Source organism: Rissa tridactyla, chromosome 1 (genome assembly GCF_028500815.1).
Source record: "Rissa tridactyla isolate bRisTri1 chromosome 1, bRisTri1.patW.cur.20221130, whole genome shotgun sequence".
Classification (NCBI taxonomy): domain Eukaryota; kingdom Metazoa; phylum Chordata; class Aves; order Charadriiformes; family Laridae; genus Rissa; species Rissa tridactyla.
The window spans coordinates 179,847,056-179,863,808 of NC_071466.1; the positions used below are offsets into that span (position 1 = coordinate 179,847,056).

Sequence of the window (16,753 nt, forward strand, 5' to 3'; positions counted from 1 at the left end):
ATCACTATTACCAAACCAAAATACAAGAAAACTCTGTGCCACAACTAAGAGGAACTTCACATGATCAGAGCCACAAATCCAAACAGACTTTCTTAAATTCCTTTTTACCAACTTAATAATGTAAGTTAGGTTATTGGTAGCTCTTATCAGTATCAGAACGTGATGGTAAAACAGAATACCTTCCTTTTTATTCCAGCAACGGCCACGAAAGATCTACAGCAAGGCTGAGCATTCGCAGGGACAGGCCACTCTCAGTCCATCTGAACTTGGGGCAAAAAGGGTAAAATCAAAAGTTTTGTTTCTAAGAGTACTGTTTTAATATGGCATCATGGATGAACAGTCACATCTGGTCACTCACTGATGAAGTGTTTCTTTTTCTTTTTGAAATCATTTCTAGGAACCGGAGAACTTCCAGGTAAAAAGAAAAAATTAATACCTAAAAAAGCTTCTTGATAACCAACTGGATAAATTATGACTGTGATTCATCCTGTGATTTTCTTCCTCCTGTTGAATATTTTAGTCCGATCAAAGTCAGTCATTTTGAAGCACACTTCACCAAACTTCAAGCAGACTCCAACTACCTCCTGTCCAAGGAGTATGAGGTGGGATCTTAATCTAGGCAAAGGATTTGCTTTATGAAAGGGCGGGCTGGCTGAATCGATGTGTTAATGCGTTAGAAAGGCCTGTATTTGTTTGTCTTATTCACACAAATCCAGATAAGTTTGAGAGTCTCACCTGAACTCCACTTGAGCTAATGCAGAAAGCAGCTCTTAATTTGGCATAGCATCTTCTGGTTGTCATCCTCTGCTGATACCTATCTGGCTGAGGTCAGGAGCATTCATTTGTGTGGGACATCTGTGTCATAAAGCATGGAAAGCACCTGCCGGCCTTGTGCTTACTTTAAACCAGTATGATTAACTGTTTAATTTCAGTTTGTTCTTGTAAGAAAACATCCATTCTCTGTCGGTGGCCTTTGAGAGCTGATAAGCACTGCATCCCCCTGTGTTGTCACGTCCTTTAATTATTTCCACCTCACATTTTATTCCTACCTTTTTTTGCAGGACTTAAAAGATGTGGGTCGAAACCAGGCATGTGACATAGCACTTCTGCCAGAGAACAGAGGGAAGAATCGATACAATAATATATTGCCCTGTGAGTTTTAGGTTTGGTTGTGTAAAATTACATCACAGCAGCTATTTTTCACTTTTTTCAGCAAGCCTAGTGGAAAAGAGAGTGCAGCCAATCCCTTCCCTCCTTCCTGTCAGAGATGAAATACCTCTGCCAGCTCAGGTTCTGGTGCTTGGAGGCAGATGATGTATGGCCCTGGATGGTTTCACACAGGCCAGTAATTTCATTTCACTCTAGAGATGTAATGACTAGCATTCAGTCTGGAGAGAAAAAGCTCCAGCTATTCCCAGCATTCAGTCACTGCTGATAATAAGGATAGTAGAAATAACAGTGGGCTTGTTTACATATAGGGTGTCATCCATTGAGTGCTTTTTGACAGCCGTGCCAAATCTTACTTCTTCAGAGGACATGGCAAACCTACTATGCAATCTAGCGCCAGTGTGGTTCTGCATGGTGAGACACACGTGAGGTTAGCTCCCTTCTCCTGAAGCAAGACCTCTCATTGAGAGTTGCCCCCTTTAATCTCCTCTCTGCCAGTTTGGGAGGTAACTCACGCTGTGCCTCGGGGAGGAACGCCACATGACTCGCTGCTCCACATGCTGCCCTGCTGCTGAGTGCGGCGTGCGCTTGGAGCACAGCCTCACAGTGTCTCCTGTGTTCTGCCTGCCGTGCTGGGCTGGGGAGCATGCCCACGATGTACAAGAAAATGCCTGACTGAGATCCAACATGGCATTATCTCACAAATCAGTGACCTGGTGGCTTAGGCACTCTGTACCACTCTGTAGTGCTGGAGATGCCACTGGCCCTCGGAAAGGGGGTTGGCCTGCTCACACATGTTAGCTCAGGACTAACTGAGCTGCTCTCCAGTACAGCACACTGCTGACAGGATCAGAGGAGGATGCTCTTGTGATTCTTTTGTTGCCATAACAAATCCTATGCAACTCAGAAGAGGAATTTTTGGATATTCACTGCTTCCTTCTCATCCGTCCATCTCCTAGTCTTTGGAACACTCCACAGCACTCGTAGGTGAAAGAGAGCATACAAATATAAACAGTTATTCCTCTAAATTAGCCCTCCATATAAAATCCTTGTAATAATGCTGCCAGTCCTTTCACAAATGCATTTCTGCAAATGGGAGAGGGATTGAAAATTAAGACCTAGCCGTAAGCCTCTTGTAATCAATTTCTTCCTAGATGATACATCAAGAGTGAAGCTTTCCAATGTGGATGATGACCCTTGCTCAGACTATATTAATGCAAGCTACATACCAGTAAGTGACTCAAGGATGGTGTTTTACAGTCCTCCCTCCAGTGGTAATTTGTCCTTCATCTAAAACTGAATATAAAGCTGGATGCCTAAGGCTCCCCTCCCCCTTCATTTATTCACTTGAGCTAAATGTCTGAGAGCTCATTTTGTGGGTGTGCTGAAAGGCTGTGTCTGACTGCCATTAAGTTAACTGTGAGTGATTTAGCCAGCACTTAAGGACACTTTCTTGGATTGCTATAGTTATGTAAGATAGCACGCCTAATTGTCCAAGGACACATTTTTAAAGGTCACTGATTTCATACAGTGTCCACAACAACTGTAGCTATCACTGCAGGTGGCATCCTCATTGTGGAGCTGTAGCTCATCCTGACAGTGTTGGCACCTTGCATGATGGTGAAACTGGCTGAGATTACAATAATGCCCTTTGCCAAAGAGTTAGGATTGATAATAGCAGTGGCTTTAGCAATCCAGATTTCAAGCCAGAATTCATCTAATTTATTAAAAACAGTAAATAAAACAAAAACCTCTAGTAGATCCAAAATTGCTTGAGACTGTGCTGAACACAATAGAACAAAGAAACTGCCACAACAGAAACAGTATTTAGATACACTGCCACAGTCTCTTCCTTCCCTCTGCTCCAGCCAGCCTTCTGCTTCCAGGTCCAAGACAACAATTTAGCTCTCAAAACTATTGTCCCAGCAAGGGCATTGTTGCTGCAGAGCCCTAGATGCAACCCCATGGCTTGTTCAGTTGCTAGACGATCTTTTTCTTTTTCTCCCTTTATGGAAACTAATGGAGTTCTCTCTGCTTGCAGGGCAATAATTTCCGCAGGGAATACATAGCGACTCAGGGCCCTTTGCCTGGTACCAAAGATGAGTTCTGGAAGATGGCATGGGAGCAAAATGTTCACAATATTGTCATGGTAACCCAGTGTGTTGAGAAAGGCCGGGTGAGCAGTGACTCTTCTTTATTATTAATAACTGTTTTGACATCTATTAAAAGTTTATGTTTATTATTTGCATGCCAAAGGCCTCAGTCAAGGAGATGTACAGTAAGAGACAAGAGTTATAATCTAAAGACTGGAGACAGATTAAGGCTGAGAAGTGAGAATGCAGTGACCATCCCAAGATCATGGAGCACGTCAAGGCTAGAGTTAGGAACAGAGCTCAGTGCTTCTGGTCTCTAACCCTTCACTTTGCTCGCGAGTACTAATATAATCCCCTTAAGCATGTAGAAGACAAACACTAGCAAAAAATGCCTATTTATCAACTCAAATCAACTACTGCTTTAAATATAGGCTCTAGAGAGCAAATGTTGATCATTAAACACATGGAATTTTCTCTGATGCATAAACCCTGATGCAGTAAGCAAAGTGACTGCTCACGCACTCACTGGTTGCAAGCATAGGTAGGTTATTTAGCTGTCCCAACAATCCACTTCCCCAAGTATGACCACATCCTGCACCCAACTTGAAGTAGTGATCATCTAGTGGAACATATTGGGGGGGGGTGGGGATATTTCCTTTCAGCTTACCATTTTTTCTTGAGGAGATGGTGAAAGCGGATGCAGGACAGGCAGCCACGTGTCTCCTCCTGCACCTCACTGGCTCTGAGTGGGACCCCACTGTCATGTCTCAGCAAGAGGTGGGGAAGTGGGCACTGTAGGCCTAGCTGTCATCCAAGCAGAGCTCTGAGAAATGTTGGCGCAGAAAATGTTGCGGCATCCAGAAGAGGGCATCAGGACTTCCCATTCCCCCCATCCCAAATGCGTATTATGAGAACTTCCACTTCCCAGCCTCATCCTATCCCGTTCCCATCCCAGGCCCTGTTTGTTGAGCTGACACAGCAGGGGGTGGCATCACTCTCTGAATTCAGCTGCTGCAGTTCTTCCTTCATCCTCAGGCACAGGAGGTCTGAAGCTATTACTGACACTAAATCTCTCTTTTTCTGTGTCCCTGCAGGTGAAGTGTGATCACTACTGGCCCCTTGACCAAGATTCCTTGTACTACGGAGACCTGATCGTTGAGATGCTTTCTGAATCAGTGCTCCCAGAATGGACAATACGGGAGTTTAAAATCTGCAGTGTATGTTTGTGTTCATCTTTTTTTTTTTTTTTTGGTAATTAATTGGCTCAAAAACAACTGCAAAGCTAAATTAGGACGGTTTCTTCTGCTGTAGCACGGTTGCATCATGCCCAGCCCATCTCTGGTGGCAGCAGTAGCATTTGCTCTGAAGGTGCACGTTGTTTGTGTCCCCTCCTCTCTCGTCTGTTCTGATGACCCACACTTTTGTATCCTGACAGGAAGAGCAGCTTGACTCAACAAGGCTCATTCGTCACTTCCACTACACTGTGTGGCCAGATCATGGCGTGCCAGAGACCACCCAGTCCCTGATCCAGTTTGTCAGAACTGTAAGGGATTATATCAACAGGACCCCAGACACAGGACCAACTATCGTGCACTGCAGGTGTGTGCAGCAGCAAAACATCAGTGGCACAGAGCCTTTGTGCGTACCCTTGGGAAAATCCAAAATGTTCATCCCCGTTAGGCCACGGGCAGTCACAGAACCTGAGAGAGATAGCTGATGGGCTTAAGTCTCAGGATACATCAGAGCAGCCTTCCCAAGGCACGTGCACTTGCTCACAACCTCACCCTGGAGATACACTGAAAATGATTTTCAGGGAACCACTGCGTCTCTTGTGGGACCACTGGACAGCACTAAAGCTGTCAGCAGCTGCCACTGTTCACATGCTTTTGCATTTTTAAATTGCCTGTGTGCTGCTGTTGTGGCCCAACATCTGGATCAGCAAAGGGTGTTTTGAAAAGATAAGATATGCCCAGGGGTGAATCTGGCTGCATATGGATGTTGAGACTAGCTGGCAGAGCCATCTTTCCCCCTATTCTGACCGAGACTGCCTTTGTTTACTCTCTTCTCATGTTCTTCTGCTGTTGTGCCATCTCTGGCAGCTGTAGGGCTGCAGTTTTTCCTCTACTCCGTGATCCACACCCTACAACATGTAGAAAGGCAAAACTGGACTGCCTAATCTGTGATCCCCTGGCCAGCTGCAGCAGGCCATGGGGTTACCGAGTGAGAGAGAGAGTGCGGTGTGGTGTTTGAGTATCTTCCGATAAAGCCATATGGTCACTGGTACTACCTGAATGCAGTATATGACCCCTCCACCCTTTATATGGGCTGAGGCATGTATCTTGCATGACACCGCCTGTGTCTGCCTGTACATCATGTGCTGCTGCAACATGTTAGACGTCTATCTACTGTATCACTAGCAGGTCAACTTTCCTTTTCCCGGCCTCCTCCAAACCCCACCTCCCAGCATTTCAGCTATGAGGACCCTGGGATAGTTTGCCTTACCCTGCCCTTTCACAAGGCACAAGTCAACCGATCTTTTAGAAGCAAGCCTACTGGTTCACCCCTAGACAGAGGAGTTTAGAAGTTACAGTCAGGTGCAGAGCCTCAGTGTATCTCAATGACTGAATTAGTCCAAAGCAAAAAGCAGTATGGGCAGTAGCAGAGATACCTGTACCATCACTATCCTTTCCTCCTTCCTAAACAAATTTCACTATAAAGTGTTTGAAGTCCCAGAGATGCCATGCAAACAATGAGCTTCTCGCCTTAGAGATCTGGACTTTACAAAAGTATCGCATGAAGATAGTGAATGCTTTGATCCATCTCCTTTTAAATCTTTTGGGTGGTTTTCTTCTCCAGTGCTGGTGTTGGCAGGACTGGCACATTCATTGCACTGGATCGAATTCTACAGCAGCTGGATTCAAAGGACACTGTCGACATTTATGCAGCAGTGCATGATCTAAGGCTTCACCGGGTTCACATGGTTCAGACAGAGGTAAGTTTTGGATAGCCGACAATACAGCAACACCAGCTGCAGTATAAATTAATTAGTCTCTCGTCTTAAGGCTCTCAAAGCACTTCACAGTTACTCCACTGTAAAATACTAGTTAGATATATTTTAGTTCTGGGAGAATTTCTAGTTCAGGATTGTTTCCATTGGCTCTCATATAGAAGGTCCAAACCAAAACAGGTGGTAGCTGTGCTTCCTGTAGATTTCTTCTTTTGGCACTGGCCCACAATCGCCCCAGCAGTGTTATGCAGCAGACACTTAACAGCACATTGTTGTGTTAATGAAATGTCCAGTAAGTGAGCTTTGAGGAGAGATAGGTCCTTCAAGGATCAGCTTGGAAGACAAACCTAAACCAGACAGATAGCTCGACATAAAAGGGAGAAGAAATGGAGGACAGAGAAAATCAGATGTACAATTTTAAAACTCTAGGCACTGTGACCTTGTGGCTTTGCAGTTCATTTTTTATTGAGCTGCTCTGTCCATTTTCATTAATGGTATTGGAAAGTTGATCAGCATTCTCCTAACATACCGTGCAAAAGCGAGTACATTTATTCTCAAAGTGCAGAAAACGTACGTGTTTGGGATTTCTTTCTGTGCTTTTAAAACTGCAAGAGAATCACTTTACACTAATAGCAGCTAAACACTTAGGAGCTGATTTAATAAAAGTGAGTTGTGGAGGCAGTCTTTACATTTTCCCTGTGAACTGTTAATAGAGGAATCAGAACGGGTTTGATGTGTCTGCCTGTAGCTTGATACTAATGGAGGTCTCTGCTGTAATTTGGAAACAGAAATATCAATGACTGAGCTTCCTGATAGATGTAAAAGTCACACATGGGTATAAGGAGAGGCTTAGCTGGGAATGCAAAAGAGAGATTTCCTGGAACTATCTTAGTCACAGAAGACCTCTTGTTGGAGGGGAAACAGATCCACCTCATCTTCTACATTCCCGTCAGCCGTAGCCAGCGAAGGCAGACAGGCTTTCAGGGGGGTGGCTCTTTTTCCCTAATTGGAGCCAACTGCCTCAAGAATCTAAATTTGGCACCAGGCTTATGGACAACTAAAGCTGTGTGATACAAAGCCCACCTTTGGCACAAGCTTGACATGACATCTAAGTCAAAAGGCAGCCAGACCCAAGCAAAATACCTACAGCAATAGTGAGAAGCACTCCACTATGCCACTACCAGCACTACATGCACTTCTGCCCCAAACCAGCAGTGGATCAAGGCTTACCCAGATCCCTCTTGTAACCAGTCCTGCCCCTGAAAGAGTTCACAAGCAGCGTCCCAGAGACAGGTTGACAGAAAGCTTGTGCAGCTCACACGTGCTCACCCCACTTGAGCTGTAACATGCTTGTAGACTGACCGTGTAGCTGTGTCAGTGCACAGCCACTGAGCTGCTGTGTTCTCAGCAAGCCTTATTAATCTGAACTGTCAGTTGCATCTGTATATGGTTTCTGATTTGGAACTGTCTTTCATCAAGGTAGCTTAGAACAAAAGCAAGATAATCTCTCATCCTCCTGCAAGAAAAATGAAGTAAATTTATCCTGGAGTTTTTTGATGATTCAAAGTTTTCAATGAGCTGTGAATTATGAAGTAATTCTTACACATCTTTTAAGAAAAAGTAGAGGAGGTGGGGAGAGGGGGAAGAAAAGATCATCTCCACAAACTCCATTTGATGTGTGTGAGGACCCTAGTTCCTGGTATTATCATTGTATTATCGTTGTCTTGGCTTCCACAATCTGTTCGGGGGTTGAGATAAATGCTAGGTCCCCATCTGTTGATGTGGTGGAAGCCAGATCCCACTGGGGAGCACAGGCCAGCAGATAGGACTGTTTGCAATGACATGCTCCAGCCAAAGGTCACAGCACCGTCCTGCTCAACATTACGCAGTCATAGTAAAACAGCAGCAACAAAATGCTGCCCCTGCTTCAGACTTGGCTGAAAGCTGTTTAAGACAAGAAACTGCAGCTGGAGACATGAAGGGGAGTAGTAGAAAACTGTGTCCACCAGCTCAAAAGGCAATGGGCTCAGCACGGCAGCTGTAAGACTGGCAGAGAACCTGTCTACCATTTCAGTCCCAAACGGTCTCTGCCAAAGGAAGTCTCCATGCCTTGGCCAACTTTCCACCAAACTGGTGGGTGGGGTGCAGGATTTCTCCGCAGAGACAGCAGCTATATGTGCATAACGGCAGGCATCCTCACTTTCCCAGAGCCGGAGCACTGAGAAAAATGCAGAGCAATGACTCTTGTGAAAAACAAGTAGATAAATGTGCGGGGAGAAAATGTATATGCTTATTGGAGAAATTATGTCTTTGAGATAAAGTAATATTGAAAAGGTACACCTTGATATATAAAGATGCTCAGCCTAATTTGGGGGTACCGTGCTACGCTAATGTAATCAAAAAAACGATAATGACTCATGTCATAAACCACAAAGAGCAGCAAAGCATGGGGATTTAACAATCTAGTCTATCAAGGTAGTTTGATAAATAGTCAATAACATGCTGACCCTGCCTACTTTGACTGTGAATGTCATCTTAGCGCCTTTCTATGAAAGGCACTCTTCAGAAAAGACAGTCTGTCATTTGCTGCATAATCAGAAGCAATCTTATAACATATACTGCATCAAATAAATGCTGCTTTTGTCAGAAAATCTGGGTGCATCAGAGTGCTATAAAATATCTATATATAGTGATAAAATTTTATGGAAAATATTTCTTTTCAGAACAGAACTCAGGAAATTGTTTGTTTGCGTGCTTCCCTGTACCTGCTAATTCTATTACCCAGACTTTATACCAAAGCATTCAGAAGTAGTAACCATCCAACACAGCGTCTTGTCAAATTATGCCTTATAGTTGATAGAGCTTTCACTCATGGCGTGATCTGTCAAAACATATTATGTTCATTTACGTTTTACTGGTAACATTTCTAAAAGCAAGCGATCACAGAAGTTTACTGTTTTACTAGTGTGAAATGGAGATTAATTCTAGAAGTATATTTTCATTTTTAACACCACCCTTGATTTTGTATGTCGGAGTTAGCCTGTAATGATTTTTCACAATACAGAAAATTAAATTACAAAATTTCCCAGAGTGACTTGAAAAAAATTTCTTTTGCAGTGTCAGTATGTGTATCTACATCAATGTGTGAGAGATGTCTTAAGAGCCAGAAAACTTCGCAGTGAACAAGAAAATCCCTTGTTTCCAATATATGAAAATGTGAATCCAGAGTATCACAGAGGTCAGTGCAAGTTTATCAAATTGTAACGCGTTTCAAAGGCTCATTGACAATGTAATTGACGGGGGGAAATTGTGCTATCCCTTGCCATCAATATTTGTTCCCTTCGTGGACCTTAATTTCTTCTCTCCTCTGCTCTTGTCACTCTTGCAATTGCATCTTTATTTCCTCCATTAGTAGCCATTATAACGTCTCTTCCTGCACCTGCCTTACCTTCATGCTGTCCCTTCTCTCACACTTCATGATTCCTATGCTGCTGGGGAAACTGAACCCCTTCCCTATCATGATATTGGCTCCTTCCTTTACCTTCACCAGTGTTTACACCACACTGAGGCCACTGGCTGGGCTCACTGGGCTCTTCTGTCATTCGTGGAGTTCAGTTTCTCTCCTGAATCTCCCTCATTTGCTGTTGATCATATAAGCGGCCTTAGGAGACTTCCCATCTGCCTTGACTGGCTAATGTAGGTGTCCAAGGCTGTGCCCTTTCTTTCTCCTTCAACTCTCTATCCTTGTAGGCTCTTTTTCCTAGCCTGTATCCAGTCCTTTGGGGAAAAGAATTGCAGGAGTAGTAAATCTAGCAGTAGCACTGCCCTTCACCTCCTGTTCTCACGGCTGGAGGACCAGTCTGGAGAAGCTGTAAGCAAAGGTGGCCTGTATGGTCCTGGTAGAGCTCATTCCTAAGGGCTGTAGAAGTTTTCAGAGTCAGACAGCAGGATCTCGGTAGCTCCTCAAATTTGGACATTTGGAATTGAGATTATACGATGAGAGATCAAAATAATTTTCTTGATCTGGCCCGTAGAAATCAGAGTTGTCATCAACAGGTAGAGCAGGCTTGGAGGAGGCCAAGGACTGAAATAACCAGTCCCACAGATTGGGTGTGCTAGCAAAAGCAGAGGTGGGATCTGCTCTTTAGCTGTCGCATCAGTCACCAGCCAGCGCTGCTGTCACACAGCCACCTTTCAGAGCACTGTAGTCAGCTGGCAGAGCTGAATGTGAAGCCACCTGGGTTGTTTTATTTTTTCTAATCCCAGTTTTCCTTGCTTTCAGATGCTGTTTATTCAAGGCACTAAGAATGTTACAGACAACTGCTTTTGTGACCACATTTGTTAACTAGGGGGTTTGTTTGGGTTTTTTAACGTATGTATTACATGCACTAGAAAGGCACCAGACCTTTCTATTGAGACTGTGTATAATTTATTGGTCTGGTGATTTTTTTAAAAAGATATATAATTTAAGTGTAATAGATATTAATGTATATAATTGTATTTTGGCATTATGTAAATATGTATTTTTTCTATATTGTTTATATTAATATTAAGCTTCAGATAATACTATTTTTTTCTTAGCACAGTTTTTATGAACTGTTCTACATAAACTATTTTAAATTGTATGGCTAACAGGACTGCTGCGTTTGGGGCAGGTTATGTATTGGCAGGTAACACGCAGGAAAAATCCTATAAGAACCTCATTTTTTATTTTTTTTTAAACTAGTTCAGTGTTTGTGAGATGAAATAAGCTACTATTAAGCAAGGGAACAGTAGTCCTGTATAGGAATTACAATGCTACTCTACACTTTAAACTTACTGTTTGTGATCTGAAGAAAATGGGTATAACCCATAACACAATGACATACTTTTTACAGAACTCATCAACAGCCAAGCAAAACAGGGTCCACCTCACTAGAAGCAACTGTTTCAGTCTAATGTGACATAGTAGAAAAATATCAAACAACACACGCTGCAGTGAAGTCTAGCAGACCTTTTCCTCCCTCTACATGCCTTGAGGGGAGACAGGTCACATCCTGATTTCTTTACACTGGTTTAAGAGAGCAGAATCAGACCACAGGCTGTGTCTGTGCATTTTCGCTTCCGTACAATTATAATGAGAAAGGTGTTCAAGGAAACGCCTCAGACATTCAGGTTAACAGACCTGTAAGGATGTGAGATGTGGCAACTTCCATAGCTCATTAAAAACAATGCTGTACCACGACAGCTAAAAAAATGGATTATTAACATATTGAAATAAAGACATATAAAGTTTACACAACTGGCTTCGGCCTTAAGCTGCTAGCAGCGTAGCTGCCTTGGCCTAAGGATTGAACTCCTTCGAATGCCTCTTGCTTTCATAAAGGGAAAGCATGGCCCAGCATGTCCATGTAGAAAGACTGCTCCACTTAGATGTTGCCTGATGTCACCGCCACAAGGGCAGCTGGAACAGAAAAAGGCTCATCAGTAAACCAGGGGATGTAGGCTGGCAGGGCTCTGCTAATCATCGGATGACTCAAAAGCATTTAGTGATTAGCAAGAAGTACAATCGAAGAGCACTCACCAGGTATCCTGCCCAGCCAAGCGGATTAGGCACATCCTCTCTCCTCTGCAAAGAGGTTTCTCATTCAAGGGACTGATTTGAACACTTCTGTTCAGCTATTCTTTGTCTTTATAAAATGCTCTTCAAACAAATAGAGAAGAGGCCTTCTCCATCACAAAAAGAAGGGCTCGATAGTTCTCCTTTTATATATCTACCCATACTTTACCTAGAGAAAACAGCCTGCTGCTGAAAGCAAGTGCCTAAATTCCACTTTTATTTTGAAGAGAAATAAATAATTCTGAATACCTCCAGAGAACCAGCCAATACACCTAAGTGCCTAAGTGAGGAACTGCTGTGGCCCTGGGCCAAGACGACTATGATTTCACCATGAGTTATTGGAGCTGCACCCTCCTTGCAGTAGGAACAGCTTCCCGGTGATGGCTGAAGAAACCTGCAAGGCAACTCTGACATAGTTTTCTTTAATTGTTCCACAGCTGAACCAGCAGGACTATGCACAGCCATGTCACTCTGGTTTTCCTAGAGAAAAGGAAAGAGCCTGATAGTCCCTCTTCCTTCTTACTCTATTTGGAGTCTCAGCCTTCTTGACCAAATATCCTTGCCTGCCTCAGAAGCCACCCTTCATATCAGCTTTCACAGATGCTCAGAACACATAAGCTTGGTTAACCTTTGAGGTGTCTCTGTATGAAGATACGGCTCCTTCCTCTTGTACATCCTCTTTGGCCCCACGCAAACCTCAAGATTCACCACCCTTAGTGGTGATCTGAAGAAGCAGCATTTTAGTGGGAGCCACTTTCGCAGAGGGAAATCTAAGCAAAACCACAAAGAAATGCGCGCATTTTCTGCAGGCCCCTTTTTTCTCTGTTTCCTTTGCTAGACAGACTCTAGGTTAGCAAGCAAGGACAAACAAGCGTGGCAGCTTTAGGTCGATCATTGACCCTGCTAATAACAGCTGAACTTAGGGCATCATGAAAATTGCCCTTGCGTTACGTGCGCTGCATTTAGTCCTTTCTTTTTGCAGCGGTGGCTGAGGAGTGAAGATCACCATGTTAGTTACCAGCAGTACAATTATGCTGTGAAGATGTACCATATGTACCCTATAAATTATCTCACGCTATATATCACTGTGTCATTTTTTATGCTGAGGGAAATGGAACTCACTCAGTAATATACGGTCTGAGGGCAAAAGTCTGATTGTTTACTATGTATGCAAGTTGTTCATCATTTTCAGAAAGACACACATCGTTCTGCTCTTCATTTTAACATTGTTTCTCGGCTCCCTCCTCTGCACCTACAGAGCTCACAAATCCGCACCCAAAATGATGATGTCGTAGCGGACAGCTATTTTCATCTTTTCTCTCAGCTGATAATGAACACAGTTCATAAGCCTCTTCCTCCTCATCACTTAATAACATGACAGATGACCTTAAACACTCTGGCACGACGCTGTTGAGCAGCTTTACATCTCTGCCTAGCTAGGTCACGCATGAGACTGTACACACACATTATTGCTCTGGTTCTGCTTTCTAGCCAATTCTAGTCGTATGAAACCAGTGTAAATCCACTGAGAATAAGTAAAAAGTATCTATGTAGCATTTCATTAATATAAGACACCTACTTATCAGTATAATTAATTATATTTACTGTGCCTCTAAGCTGAATAACAGGACTGATGGGAAATTGTTATTGTAACGAGAACGGACTTGAAGGAGCAAAGAGAACTCTTAAGGAAAAAGACATCCTTCGCTGAAGAGGATGTTTCTCTTTTGAATGTCCACGAATGGTGTTCAGAATTCCCTTCTTGGTGTTTCCCAATAATAATGTTATAAAGCAAGGCTAGTGTTGTCGCTGATCCATAAGCTAAGATTTGCACACTTGGAGCCCAGTCCTGTGAATCTCTGCATTGTCCACAAAGCTACCTGACCACTTTCATGAAAGTCAACTGGAATGCTTGCCTGAAGAATACCATTCCACTTCTGAAGCACTTGCAGGGTTGGGCTTTTAGGTTAATTCAAATTTTTGTATTGAAAGATATTTAATAATGAAAAAATTGTAATAAATGTTTTTTTTTTTTTTAATCTGTGCAATACAATTACAAGATCCACTACCGATTGTAGGAAAAAAAAAGATTTTGCATAGCTGGAGTTGATAAATGATATTTTTTGTTACTAATGGAACACAAAAGTGGGTGAGAGAAATAGGCATACTGTGAAGATGTCATAAAAGTGCAACTTTATACATTTTTTTCTCTGCTGCTATGGTTATTTATACAGCTTATATACGTGCCTAAAATTGCCAGAAGTATTATTTTATGCCATGGTATACTATGAATTTCCTTTCAGTTGTAGAACAGAGAAAAGAAAACGTGTGAGCTTTAAGTTTATATTTTGTATTGTACACAGTTATTTACGCTCTGACTTTGAAAGCAAAAAAATAGTAGACCGATAGGAGTACATGAGCACTTAGGCGTGCTCCTCAGCCTGGGAGTTCATACATGGGCTGGAGGGATGAGAACAATCACCACCTAATCACTTTATTAGCATCTCCCCCAGGGCCACAGATGGGAGAAACGATCCGACATTCAGAGATAGAGCCTACTGCAGCCACAGCTTCACTACCAAGCGGTGGCATGGCAGGTGCTTACATTTTATTCAGATTTCCTGCAATATACTTCAGATGTGCAGTTTGTGTGAATATAATGCAACATAAGATGACAACCGCTTCCCTGATGGCCCTATCACAGACGTGCAGGCTGTGGAGCTGGGAGCTCTGGGGCCCGTGGTCCAGAGTAAAGGCTGCAACTTTGAGTAGAAGATGAATGTGTGCTCCCGTACTTTAGCAGCTCGCTGTGGAGGCCCTGCCCTCAGCTGTCCCTCTCAGGCTGACAAACTCCTGACCTGTTGGTAGCACCACTATGGCCAAACTGGTCTGTTATCAATGACCTCACAGATCAACAGCTGGTTCAGACTGGGATTTGGTTTTTAAGACTGGCAGGAAATACTGGAGACCAGGGACTGGCTAAATTTAGCAAATAGTGTGGAATTTGGGCACATACAGTGTCAATGATGCTGGTAGATTGATATGCATGATGATTCAGTTGGTTCTTGGTTTATTTGAAAGCTAAAGAAATAGTGTAAGTAACGTCAAGTAGCTAAATATATATTGCTCTACAGCAGGGCAGTATCTTATAGTGAAAAACTCCACAATTTTGAAATGTGGCTCGCCATAAATTCTTTGCCAGTGCCTGGAGTAAAGTGTCTGAAAAACATCTTCAGCACATATTCCATTCTCATATGCTATATAATTACTTATATTTGTGTTCCTAACAAACACTGGGTGAACACAGAATTGTGCCACTATTGTCAATTTAATTTATGCATTTGTTAACTATATTTTTATATTTTTAGCGACAGTCAACAAATCAAATATATTTGAGTGTATTTTACACATTTTTATAAATAGTTCATGAATAAAACATTCCTTTGGAAAAAATCTTCTGTTTGACTGCCTTTGCATTATGGATTTTGTTGTCCTGCTGCTCAGAGAAAAGGTCAGAAGTGAGTTTGATTTCAAGTGAGACGGTCTTCAGAGAACATTAAATTCATCAGAAGCCTCAGCCTGTTGGGGGAAAAGGGGCTCTGCTGTTGCCTGCTGGCCAGATTAGTGCCCATGCGGAAAGATACCGTGGTTCTCTTCACCTCCTCGGTTCTCTGCCCTCCTCCTTTAATAAACCAAATAACTGTCTGGCTTATAAAATCTGTATTTGAAACAACAGCGCATCCTGAACGTGAGTGCCTGTTATTTTAGAGACGTTTTGCCAGGCAGTTGTACCAATTAACACCGCGCTGGAGCTCCGTCACTGCCTACCACCCGAGGATGTGAACTGTGCTTTTTAACAAATATATTTCTTCCCCTCCTGCTCTCCACAATGCTTAAAAACCATTAGCATTCCTGTGGGTTCAGGGTGCTTGGCAGTAGCGTTCTTATTGCCAACGCTCTGTGTCTCAATTATTCCTTATTTGTCATCAGAAGTTTTTAGGACAAGTTAATGCTGTTTATTTAAAAGAATGATTTATTAGCTTATATTTTCTACTGTGAGCTATTTGCTGAGGGGACGTGTACTGAAGGCTGAGGGAGTTGTTAGATTTTTCTCTTTGCAATATAAAAACTTACCTCTGAGCCATACTCTGTCCTGAAGCCAACACAGACACAAAAGAGCAGTAATAAATATGAAGTAATGTGCAGTTAATATCTCCACACAGGAGAAACATGGCCAGCATTGCAGGCAAGAAGAAATACAAAGGCTTTTACAAAGTACAGCATGGAAACTGCAACACAGAGGGTTCTCTTCTAGTTTAGCAAGAACAGGGTGGTTGGTTCCTGTTAAGATATTGCTAGAAGCAAGTTTTTAACCTTGTTATTTTTATACAATGGTCATGATTTGTACCTGGGCTTCATACCTGTGACCTGGCTGATTTGTCTGGTAAGTCATTTCCTATACCAGTGCTAGATAATAATTTCCGTTTTCTGCCAGTCCCCTTTTTCGCTATCAGCTGGTTTCCTAAGCCCTAGAAATAGCTGCTGGTGTCAGACATCCTATGGCAGGCGCGACGTGGCAATACCAGTATGTCAGCAAATACCACAAGTGAAAATTTCAAGTGTTATTAACCAAGACTTTGCACATCAGTCATATATGGTACCAGTCCTGACCTGTGCAAAAAAACCCCAGCAACAACAGAAGAAGGAAAAAAAAGAGAGAGAGAGAGAAACAAAACAGCATTCCAATTAATTTGTGGAAAATGTCATGTTTTGGAGGAGCTGCAAAAGCCAGACCCACTTTTCCTGTTCTCGGGGTCAGTGATGCATGTGGCTGGGGGATGTGCTCTGCAGCGGCTGCCAACAGGCCATGCATGGCCGCCTGATTGC

At 42.9% G+C, this 16,753-nt stretch overlaps 1 protein-coding gene across 4 annotated transcripts in view; it reads left to right on the forward strand.

Annotated features, from left to right (window-relative positions):
• PTPRB (protein tyrosine phosphatase receptor type B) overlaps positions 1-15,319 on the forward strand; it is a 64,430-nt gene extending 49,111 nt beyond the window's left edge. For 3 of the 4 annotated variants that reach the window (XM_054212911.1, XM_054212920.1, XM_054212930.1), the window contains 11 exons: positions 197-280; positions 398-415; positions 521-602; positions 1,062-1,152; positions 2,322-2,398; positions 3,209-3,343; positions 4,355-4,477; positions 4,696-4,859; positions 6,117-6,252; positions 9,385-9,505; positions 10,550-15,319. In XM_054212911.1, coding sequence (XP_054068886.1) covers positions 197-280; positions 398-415; positions 521-602; positions 1,062-1,152; positions 2,322-2,398; positions 3,209-3,343; positions 4,355-4,477; positions 4,696-4,859; positions 6,117-6,252; positions 9,385-9,505; positions 10,550-10,572 — 1,054 coding nt within the window. In that variant the 3' untranslated portion in view covers positions 10,573-15,319. The other variant, XM_054212901.1, reaches the window with a different exon arrangement.
• The last annotated feature ends 1,434 nt before the right edge of the window (positions 15,320-16,753 follow it).